General features: G+C 46.7%; 1 protein-coding gene across 1 annotated transcript in view; it reads right to left on the bottom strand.

The window, feature by feature from the left end:
• Positions 1–3,291: 3,291 nt before the first annotated feature.
• The window catches only part of LOC146171878 (uncharacterized), a 141,328-nt gene continuing 132,637 nt past the window's right edge, over positions 3,292–11,982 (bottom strand). The window contains exon 5 of the mRNA XM_084586267.1: positions 3,292–3,466. Within this exon, the coding sequence (XP_084442393.1) occupies positions 3,321–3,466 (146 nt within the window). The 3' untranslated portion in view covers positions 3,292–3,320. The remainder of the gene's footprint in view (positions 3,467–11,982) is intronic.

The following is an 11,982-nucleotide window of genomic DNA, read 5'->3' as shown; positions in this document are numbered from 1 at the left end:
ACTATCATTTGCTGCCGACGCAGATGGATATGCGAGTTCGTTTTCGATGCCTGAGCTGCTGGCTCCAGTTGATGATGCGGAACGGAAAACAGCGCCCGGCCTGGACAAAATTTAGTATGAGGTTTACAAGGACCTCAGTACTGTGGTACTCCCCTGATACTAGAAACCATAAACAAAGTGTGGCTGGATGGTGTCGTGCCCGAGAGCTGGAAACCCGCTTTCGTGATCCCTATTCCCAAGCCTGGGAAGCCTCCAACAGACATCTGCAACTTACGACCAATTTCCTTAACGTCAACGCTGTGCAAGCTTTCAGAAAAAACGCTAGCTTCACGACTTTCTTGGTGGCTTGAACAGCATGGCTTTTATTACCCTGCTCAAATTGGATTTCGTCCATTCATAGACGCAGCAGAAGGGTTTGCGGTCTTGCCATCGGCAGTTCTATCATCTACCCGCAGGCGCAATGTACGTACCATATTAACAATGGACCTTGAAACGGCATATGACATCAGTCAGGCTGCAATTCTGAATGCCATTGACGTGCTTCATGTCCCTCCGAGAGTACACACGTTTGTCGCATCATTTTTTTTTGATGAAAGAAAATTTGCATTAAGCCTCACTGGAGGCACAGTTGGTTTTTTTCGTTTCCCTACGTGGTGTGCCCCAGGGATCACTATTGTATCCGACGTTGTTAAATATTACTTTCATCTCATTGGCTTGGCGCTTACTTGATATCCCTGAAATCAATTTTTGGCGATGCGCAGATGATATCACGGTATGGAGCACTCACCATGATCTGCTCATTCAAGAGGCCGCCCTTCAGTCAGCATCAGACGTAATCTCTGATTACGCATCCTCCATTGGACTTCAACTTTCTGTGTGTAAACCTACACACACGTCTGCCGCCAACCGCTGGGGACGCCGTAAACGCACTTTAAATCGAATTAGTCTCTCTCTATCAGGCACCCCCCTACAAGAAATTCCGAGCCTGAAAATTCTGGGCTTAACAATTCACCAGTAACGATCAGCTACTACTTGGCGTTCTCAGGCAAAAAAGCAAGCATTTAAAACTATGAGTTTGATACGAAGAATCGCGCCTAAAACGGGTGGTGCTGGCTCGTCTGTTGCACGCCAGTTAGTGAGGGTGGGTCTGCAGACACCTATTGTTTATCAGGCCCAGTTCCAGCATCTTACCAGAGCACAGTTAAGAGTACCATAACATGCCTTTCACGACTCACACTGGTCGTAGCGTTACAATAGAATGCGCAGCTTAACACCCTCGATGAGCTTGTGCAGCAGCGCCCTGATGCTCGCAGACTCAAGGCCACTTTCTCACATTCCACGCAAGCACTGAGGGCATATGCAACGTCACACATTATTCTTCAGCAACCTGCACCAGTTCTCCCTCCCTGGAAATTTGTACAGTTAGGAGACGAGCCAACTGATATCCGAAGACCAACGTCTACGAACTCGTCATCTTTACTTCGCCAGAGATTTGAACATCAAGGTACTCAGCTGCCTCAAGGACCCATTGTAGTGTACGTGGATGCAGGCCTGCAAGGCTGTGAAGCCAGAACAGCAATCTACTGTCCATGCAGACGTAGCCTGAATCAGATCTCTACGTTTCAGCTTTCGGGACCAGATACATCTTTCTCGCTGAGCTCGTGACAGTTCAGGAGGTAATCAGCTCCGTGGCTTCCATAACCCTGCTCCCTGCAGCCCACGTTGTCAACCGCACTGACGCATTTCAAGCAGTACGTTTGCTTCGACGTGTCAGCCGCTACCTTAAAATAAGCCGAAACATCTACCAGCTTGCGGCGCGCATCCCGCAGTCAGTACGCATTCAGTGGGTACCACGGGACCAGCTGCCTTTCCAAATTCAAGCAGATTTAGCGACCCGCCTCGTGAGCCAAGACGCATTAATGCCAAGGCTCCTTGAAGTGGACAACGCTAATCTCCTTTTATTAAGAAAGGAAAACCTCCGGCGCCGCACACGTGCACGTATCCCTCTGTGTGCGGTATCTCTCTCTTCCCCGCGGTCTCACCCGCGCAGAGTAGGTGACGCTTAGGAGGATTCGGGTCGGTGTTGCCCTCACACCAGCTGTCACCAGGACGTGGTGTCACCATCGACACAAATATCCCCGCCCAGGATGCCCGATCTGTAAAAACGAAAATGTTCAAGCCGACATTCACCACTAGTTGTGGGACTGCCTAGCACTGAAGCCAACACGAATACGACACCTGACGATAGCTGGCCTTTCAGCAACCAATCCTGCCTCATATATCGCTCAGACGCAGGGCCGTCATCATAGCTTAGTCCTGTACTTCATAAAATCATCCAACCTTTTACCATTCATTTAATCATTTATTCATCGTTACTTTCATACCCTACTGATGCCCTGAGGCAATAAATATCGATTAAAAAAACAAGCTACACTTCAAAAGAGCTACAAATGGAAGAAGCATCATCAACTTTGTAATCACCTTACAAAAATCATTGTTAACCGCTGTTCAAGCCCCCACATCCTCATGTTATGTCCCACCTGCGAACCCCTGAGGTTCTAGTAAATAAATAGAACAAAAAGGTAAATATTACGTTAAACCATGCACCTCTGCATTTCACATTCATTCGAGCACCTTTATCGGTTCCTAATTTTCTGAAGAAGATGACAGTTATTTTAAGGACTGAAAATTATTGAGGAGCACAACGTCAATGTTGAAGCCAACGTTCCAATACTGCCCTCGTAATAAACGTTTTTTCTAATCTTGTTCATTTTTCTTTTACTGCCGTGCACCTTCTAATGTATCTTCATTACCTAAACCCAGTATTAAAGGCATTCGGGAGTTCCAGCTTATACTCGCTATTTAACAGTCAAGCGTTGCTATGGGGACGAGCTTTCTAATTCTCTTAAAAGAACATTTTTTGAATAAAACCATCCTTTTGCTATCGAAATCACCACCAAAATTTGGTTTCGACTATTTTTTCCCGGTCGCAATTACCGAAATAAAGCGGAGCTGTTAGACTTCTATGCGCATTTTTGCCATAAGACGGATAATTATAACGCAACCTTGCCTTCTCGAACAAATTAGAACGTAGGTTTCCGCCGGCAACTAAGCACCACATTGTGAGTTTCCTTCCATTAAAAGGAAGACATAATGTTTTTTTTCAACTGGCTGGTACATAATGGCGTATATATGATTAATATTACGATAATTTTTGCGTTCGACCAAAATCGGCGCTGTGTGCCGTAAATGCTAACCCTCCATAAAACAGGCCACTCTTTATAAGGAAAAATCATTTATTGACTCCGTTCATGATAATTTCAGACACCGCATGATTTATCGTAGGTTACATGCGTTTCATTCTTGCAGTAAGTTTTGTAGGCATTGGTACAGTCTTCAGTGGGATTAATGGGTCCACCTTTCTTTTTGATGTACATTTCGCAGTCTGAAGGATAAGCGGTGTCTCCTAAATGAAGAGGAAAGCAGGTTAGCTTCTTCATCTAAAGGTGCTTCCTCCAGCCTATTTTTGCAGTGACGTTTTTATGCAAAAGATTTTCACAAATTTTAGGTTTCAAAAGTGTGCTTCTTTGAGACCAAATGCTTACATTTTATTTTCCGCACAATGTGAATACTTTTTTTTTAATTCGAAAAGTCCCTTCTTCAAGCAAGACAGTGTGTTGTATTCCATTTAATCGCTTCGTTTAGGTGCAGCCCTTAGGTACTGCCCTCATTGCTCGAAAAAATGCGCGATATATATAATATAACTGTGAAGAGGAAGTAGTGCACGAGAAACATTCAAGGAAGTGGCATCGTGATCGCTGCGCGTGTTGGACCTCACTGTGTTCGCCGCTGACCTGCCCAGTCCTGCTGATTGAGTCCTGCTCAATAAACCCCCATCTTACATTTGGTGGAGCTGCCGGTTAAGATCTATCCTCGCGCCCTGGAACTCCGCAGCAGCACATTACCACCTCCTGCGATGCCTGAGGACGTTAACCACCAAGTCGTACAAGTTGGCTCGGCCATCATCTGTTCCCGCTCCCTCCGTCAGCGAGACCCCGCCATCTTCAGCGGCACTGACGACCACGACGTCGAGGACTGGCTCATGTCCTATGAAAGAGTGAGCGCTTACAACAAATGGGACGCGGAAACGAAATTAAGCAACGTGATTTTCTATCTCAATGGCGTAGCCAATCTATGGTTTCGGAACCATTAAGCGGACATTCCATCATGGTTCGTGTTCAAAGCCAGCTTCTCGGAAGTTTTCGGCCTTCCGGCTGTGAGGAAACTCTGCGCTGAACAGCGCTTGCGTGCGCGGTCTCAGCAGGTTGGCGAGAATTTCGCGAGTTATATCGAGGAAGTCGTCGACTTGTGCAAGCGCATGAAGGCTCAGATGTCAGAGGCCGCCAAAATCAAGCACATTCTGCAAGGCATAGATGACGACGCCTTTCAGATGCTGACTGCGCGAGATATCCTCACTGTTGCTGAAGTGGTCACACTGCGTCGAAGTTATGATGAACTGCGCAAGCAAAGGGCCATAACTCGTGCTAACACAGTGCACTCTGAGTCGCTTGCTGGCCTGACAGATGCAGCTGAACATTCTGCGCTCCTGCCACAAATCAAGAGCTTCATTCGGGAAGAAGTTGCTCGACAGCTCTCCATTATGTCCTGCCATGAAGGGCCTTCCGCACACCTCGCTCCCAGTTTGCGCCAGATCATTCAAGAACAGGTAGCTGAATCCTTTCCTCCAGCCCCTATCCATGCCTGTCGCAGCTCCGTTGACATATGCGGCTGTTGCTGCCCGACCATCACCTACGTATACTCCGCCGCAACCTGCCTACGTTCAGCCGCCGCCTAGTCCTGCTCGAGAACCTGCGCAGTTTTCTCGACCAGCTACAAGACCACGTAATCCCTGATGCACGACAGATAACCGGCCAATTTGTTACACTTGCGGGCTGGCTGGACATATTCCTCGTTATTGCCGAAACCGTCTTCCAGTGTCGGCACCCCCAACTCATGGCCCTGGGTACTGGTCTTCGACGCCTCAGTATTCGGCGCCTACTGAGCCTCCAGCCAACCCGTCATTTCTCCCCAGACAGTTCAGGCCATGTCCGACCGCCGTTAACCGTCGCCGCGACACCGGTGTATCTCTCCGATGCGACGTCGACAGAACGCTTCACTTGAGGAAAACTAGAGGCCGCAGTTCCTGAGGCGAGAACTGCGACCCCGTCGAACTTGACAATGTCGCCGGCAAACCTTATTGAAGTTTTCATCGAGGGTGTTGCGGTCATGGCTCAATTGACACTGGTGCGGCGATTTCGGTTATAGACGCAAAACTATGTAACTCTTTAAAGAAAGTGAAGACGCCAATTGCGGGACTTTCGTTGCGAACGGCCAGCGCTCAGCATATCAAGCCTTTAGCAGCGTGCACCACTCGAGTAGTTATCCAGAATTGCCTTTATACGATTGAGTTCGTCGTGCTGCCAAGTTGCTCACACGCTGTAACTTTAGGCTGGGAATTCCTATCGCGTCACGCTGTTATTATCGATTGTGCTCAAGCTGAAGTGGGGTTCTCGACTTTGCCCGATGCCTTACCAGACGCTGATCTACCAAATTCCTGTGCTAAAGCCCTCGTCGCCGAAGATATCGACCTTCCTCCCTGCTCTTCTGTGCTTGTTCGCGTCGCTTGTGCCTCTCCCTTACAAAAAAGCTTAATGAGTTTCTGATGAAATGATAATTACATTCCTCATCATGCACATTAACATTTCTATAAATTTTCTTGATGCATTTTTGATGAGTTTCACAAGAAAGTTGGCCACCGTGTTTCTGGTTGGTACCTAATGTGTGCATTTCTTGTGTGTTGTTCATGAGTGTTGACCAATGAGCACTTTTGGATAAAAAGTAAAAGCTTAAACTTAGCGAAGCACCTCAACTACATTAAAAAAAGCTAAAAAATAAAAAAAAAAATAAAACTAAGCGAAAAGAAAAACTGCACCTCTGGCGCGATTCGAACTCGGTACCTCTTACTCCGTAGCTTTCTACGCTAACCACTCGGCCACTCGGGGAACTGCTAATGTCAGTAACGTATTTGCTTCTTATGTCTGGACTGCATTCATAAGATTGGGACATAATGTTTCGAAGCATGTTTCGAAGTGTACAGGCCATTGCGGCTGCTCTAACAATTACAACTTCTTGACCATTAGAACTTGCATCTAATGTTCTAGATACCTATGCGCACTATTTTGTCCACTGCAGTCATTTTAACATGTCGAGTTTGGCATCGCTGGCAAATTTATCAGCGCTGGCTCTTCGGTGGTTGCTACCTTGGGCGTAATTTTCGCTGAACACGGAGCTGTAGCACGAACCTTTAAGGAAAAAAAGTGCGACCAAGCTTCAATACCGGCAAGCGCAGCAGCGCCACCACTATTTTACTGGTAACTAAATCTTATTTGTATCTAAACATTTCGGGAAGCGTTGCGATGACTGAGGGCTCGGCTAATCTATATGCAGAGCAAGAAGGAGCTCGAAAGCTTAAGAAACACGCAAAATATCATGCATTATAAAGAAGGCATTGCTTCTCGTGCCCTGGTCGCGCACATGCTCCCAGGACGGTCCAGTTCCGAGTCAACGCACGGCTCGGATTACGTCCGCGCGTCGTCGTCGGCGCAGGCCGGGGTATACCCTGCTGGTCTCTCCAAAACGGCCTGCTCGCAGGTGCAAGGAGGCATTGGAAATGGAGCGGCCTTGCGTCCGTTAGCTTGGAGGCGGTGTGGCAGTGCGTCGGTTCGCGTACACAACAATATCCTTGCCCCTAACACCCTCAAGCATATTGTCCAACCACAGCACCCATTCGCTTGGCAAGAAGTGATTTGCAATGGCACTAACACCCAAGACGCAGGGTGTAAGCGTGTTTTGAATGAAACAAATGTCCAAAAAGTTGTTTTTGTTTTTACAGTGCATGCTAAACAGAAATGAAAACATAGTAAAGAATATACATTCGCTTAGTGATGTATAATTTCCCTCATTTGAGAAAGTCAATGTATTTCCACATTAGCTCCTATACAAAAATACTGTTTTGTTTTCCAAGTACAAAACTTCTTGCGTAATCTCAAATGAAAGTCTGTTGCGGATCTCATGTTAAAACACATAAAAATTGTTTCTTAGGCAACATCCTACATATGCTAATCAGAAATGAAAACATAATGCTCTGAAAGTGTGCAGTTAACAAAGAAATAATATATATTCACTTAGTGATGTATACATTTCCTCATTTGATAAAGTCAATGTATTTCCACATTAGATCCTACCCAAAAATATTGTTGCGTTTTCCAAGCACAAAACTTCATGTGTGATCTCAAAGGAAAGTCTGCTGCGGATATGATGTTAAAACACATCTAATCTTGAATCTCCTTTGAGTGGTTGATGACTCATCAAAAACACATTACGTGGGTAACAGAAATTCAATATCCATTTTTGTAAGGGCTGTTAGCGATGACACCGTTCTCTTCACACCAGCCCATACTTTCCTGCGCCGCAAGTGCTTTCCATTGCCCTACGCTGTGCTCGCTATTTCCGCTGGCCTATCCATGTTATGGGTCTCTAACCCATTTAACTCCCCTACTGCTTTGCGCCATGGTGAATGCCTCGGCAGTATCCAGCCAATCGCATCACTTCTGATCTGTGAAGAACCTGACGATGCGCCGCACTCTGCCTAACTGCGCTCAGCCCCCCTTCACCTGCACCCGCTTTCCCTTCTAGAGACTTGTTCCTCCGTTCCATCGACGCCGACCGGCACCCACGCACCACTGCGACAGCGCCCCTATCGTGTGTCTGCAACCGAACGCCAGGCTATTGAAGAGCAAGTCGACCTAATGATTAAGAATGTAAGTAAGTAAGTGCTTTATTTCCGTTTGCAATGTACAGTTGTAAACGGACAGGTTCGAGGAAAAAAGCTGCGGAAACAGCTTGACAGGTCTTAAAACCCGTTTGTTGGCAGCAGCAGCCGTGCGGAATGGCAATGCTTTCAATACAATAAAGCACAAACATGAAGAAAGAAACAAAAATAACAAACAAAAAAGGTGAATCTGCAAAGCTACATAGGTTAGTATAAAAAAAAATAAAAAAAAAAATACAGCAGCATGAAAATAATCTCACTCAGTCACAAAAGAAGTACAATTGGCAAGGAACATATATAGTGCTGATTTACAATGACAAACCCAATGGTTGACAATATAAATACACACTCAATATTAGCGGCAAAAATAATTGTGTAGAGTAGATAATGAAACATGTAAAACATCAATATTTTCGGAGATTAGTGCATTGAGTAAGGCAGGTAGGGTGTGAGCAATCATTTGCTTACCGTAATTAGTTCGCGTGTGTGTTACATACCAGTATTCCGGACATCGCGTTTGGTAGTGAAGTAGATTTTGTTTTAGATTGGCTGTTGAGCGGATGGCAAACTTATGCAATTTGCATTCTTTAATGTATGCGTGTACTAACATGTAGTTGTATAAATTATGCACTTTCAATATATTAAGCTCTTGGAACAAAGGTTCACTTGGGAAATCCCAGATCACATTGCATATCGCGTGCAGAAATTTTTTCTGAAGGACAAATAACCGAACTACATTTGTGGCAGACGTGGTACCCCAGACACGACAGCAGTAATTAAGGTGACTCATAAAGAGAGATTTATATATAAGCAATCTTACATTACGGGGAAGATACCTAAGAGGAAAAATTAGTCCAACTACCTGGGATAGTTTGCTTACAAGTGATGATGAATGGCTGTTCCATGACATGTCATGGTCGAAAAAAATTCCTAAGCTTTTTACTGAATTCACTAGTTCAATTTTATCCATATTAAGTGTGATGTCTGCGGGTAGTGTAGCATTTCTGTTCTTGGCTTGGAATAATATGGGTTTTGTTTTAGTTGCATTTATTATGAGACCGTTTTTTATCGACCATACATGTAGTTTTTCTAGTGCTTTATTAGCAATTCTTATTAAGTCTGAGGTATCATGAGAAGAAAACAGGAGTGTGGTATCATCAGCATAATGATGTATTTGGTGTCATGGTCAATAATAACAATATCATTAACATAAATAATAAATAGTGATTCAGCCCTCAAGCAGCCCTTGGGCGCCACCTGTTGTCCTCGTAAAAAAGAAAGATGGTTCTATCCCCTTCTGTGTCGATTATCGCCGCCCTAATAAGATTACGTGAAAGGACGTCTACCCTCTCCCACGCATCGACGATGCTCTCGATTGTTTGCAAGGCGCCGAGCTCTTTTCTTCCCTAGACTTAGGTTCCGGGTACTGGCAAGTTCCCCTGGAATCAGCGGATCGCTCCAAAACTGCCTTTGTAACTCCCGATGGCTTGTACGAATTTACAGGTATGCTGTTTGGCCTTTGTAATGCTCCGGCAACATTTGAGTGGATAATGGACACCATTTTGCGTGGCCTAAAGGGAAGGACGCGCCTCTGCTAGCTCGACGATATTGCCGTCTTTTCTCCTGACTTTGACGCACACCTCTACCGTTTGAAGTACGTTTTGACCTGCCTATCTGATGCCGGACTGCAGCTGAATTTGAAAAAAATGTTGTTTTGCCGCCCGCCAGCTCACCATTCTCAGCCACGTTGTCTCCAAAGAATGTGTATCTCCAGATCTTACCAAACTTCGTGCCGTAGCAGCCTCTAAACCGATTTCCATCCACGTAGCTTCCTCGGGTTGTGCTCTTACTTTCGCAGCTTTATTAGAAATTTCGCTTGAATTACGGCTCCCTTGACAGACTTTCTGTCTGGTAGTTCCAACCTTTCATCGTGGTCGCCAACGTGCGACGATGCCTTCAGTGCTTTACGACGCATTCTCACGGCACCACCTGTACTGCATCACTTCGACCCCAAAGCGCCTACTGAAGTCCACATGGACGCCAGTGGTATTGGTCTCGGCGCTGTGCTCGCTCAGCGCAAATCAGGTTATACTGAATACGTGGTCGGCTATGCTAGCCGTACACTCACGAAGTCTGAATTCAATTACTCTGTCACTGCGAAAGAGTGCTTAGCGATTATTTGCGCTCTTATTAAATTCCGCCCTTACCTATATGGCGGCATTTTTGACGTAGTGACAGCGCTTTGCTGGCTTTCCTCACTGAAAGACCCGTCCGGCAGACTAGCAAGAAGGGCTCTTCGCCTTCAGGAATATGATGTCCGCGTTTACCGCTCCGGCCGCAAGCATCACGACGCCGACGCACTTTCCCGCTCCCCCTTACAGCTAAGGTTGCGAGCCTTTCCTCTTCTGACGATTCCCCGCCATCGCTTCACATCAGTGACATGCTGTCAGCGCAACGGTAAGATCCCTGGATAAATTCTCTCCTCAATTGTATCTCCAATCCTACAGCTGCTTCTCCATCACGTGCTCTCCGCCGCCATGCTTCCCACTTTGCAATTCGTGATAACCTTCTCTACCGCCACAACTACTGCACAGATGGCCGCAAGTGGTTGCTAGTTATTCGCCGGCAGCTACGTTCGCAAATCTGTGACTATTTCCACGCTGACCCACAATCCGGTCACGCGGGCGTCTTCTCCGGCTGTGTTACTACTGGCGGGGCATGTACACCTTCGTACTCAAGTACGTTAGCTCATGCCTCCCCTGTCAACGTCGCAAGCCATATCCTTCAACGTTCTGGTGGAGAGTTGCTGCCGTTACCCAGCCCCCCACGCCCTTTCGACCGCGTCGGCATTGATTTGTACAGGCTGCTTCCCTACACTGCAGCCGGCAACCGCTGGGCTATCGTAGCCGTTGATCATCTGACGAGGTATGCAGAAAACCGCCGCACGTCCATCTGCCACAGCATCAGAAGTAGCCTCTTTCATTTTGCAGCGATTTGTTCTTCGCCACGGCGCACCTCCAGAGCTGCTCAGAGACAGATGAGGGGCTTTCTTGAGTGACGTTGTGAAAGCCTTGCTCACCAAGTGCCACATTATTCATAGAACCACCTCCGCCTATCATCCCCAGACTAATGGCCTCACAGAGCGTTTAAATCGTACCCTTAGCGAAGCGACATGCTCTCTATGTACGTCTCATCCAACCACTCAAATTGGGACCTCGTCCTTCCGTATGTCACCTACGCTTACAATACCGCAACGCTGTCTACTACTGGCTTCTCTCCTTTTTTTTTATCCTCTACGGCCGTCACCCCTCTGCTACAATCGACACCATACTCCCGTATCAGCCAGACATATCAGAGTATACTAGTGCGTCTCAAGCAGCCCAGCATGCGGAAGACTGTCGACAAATTGCCCGCGCATTCACGGCTAAAACCCAGTACCACCATAAATCCAACCATGACAACCAACATTCGACACCGGACTTCTCGTCTGGCGCACTTGTGTGGCTGTGGATACCTTCCAATGCTCCTGGACTGTCTTCAAAATTTCTTGCTAAATACCATGGCCCATACTGATTTTTGGAGCGCACCTCCCCGGTTAATTATGCGGTGGAACCTCTTACGCCGTCTCATGATCTACGCCGGCACGGACGCGAGATTATTCGCGTCCAGCGCCTTAAACCCTATTACGACCCTGCCGTCTTGCTCACGCCGTAAGTCGCCAGGATGTCTCCTCTTCGTCCCGGGGGTAATTGTGAAGTAGTGCACGAGAAACATTCAAGGCAGTGGCACCGTGATCGCTGTGCGTGTTGCACCTGACTGTGTTCGCTGTTGCTGTGTTCGCCGCTGACCTGCCCAGTCCTGCTGATCGAGTCCTGCTCAATAAACCCCCATCTTACATAACACCTTTTAAACAGAGAAAGTTGTGTGCTTATTTGTGTAAGGTGACCATTTCGACTAACAGGCGCAAATCTAACATATTGGAATAGCGAAATATCACAGAAACACAAGAAAAGAAGTACACGAGACAGCGCTGGACTAAGAACTGTGGTTTACTTGAAGGAATGGCCGGCCAAGGAACCGGATGACACATG

The sequence above is a fragment of the Amblyomma maculatum genome, unplaced genomic scaffold (assembly GCF_055883805.1).
Source record: "Amblyomma maculatum isolate TAMU_Amacu unplaced genomic scaffold, ASM5588380v1 scaffold_17, whole genome shotgun sequence".
Taxonomy (NCBI): Eukaryota; Metazoa; Arthropoda; class Arachnida; order Ixodida; family Ixodidae; genus Amblyomma; species Amblyomma maculatum.
Note: the sequence above shows the minus strand (reverse complement) of the source record. Positions and strands in the feature narration are given on the sequence as shown.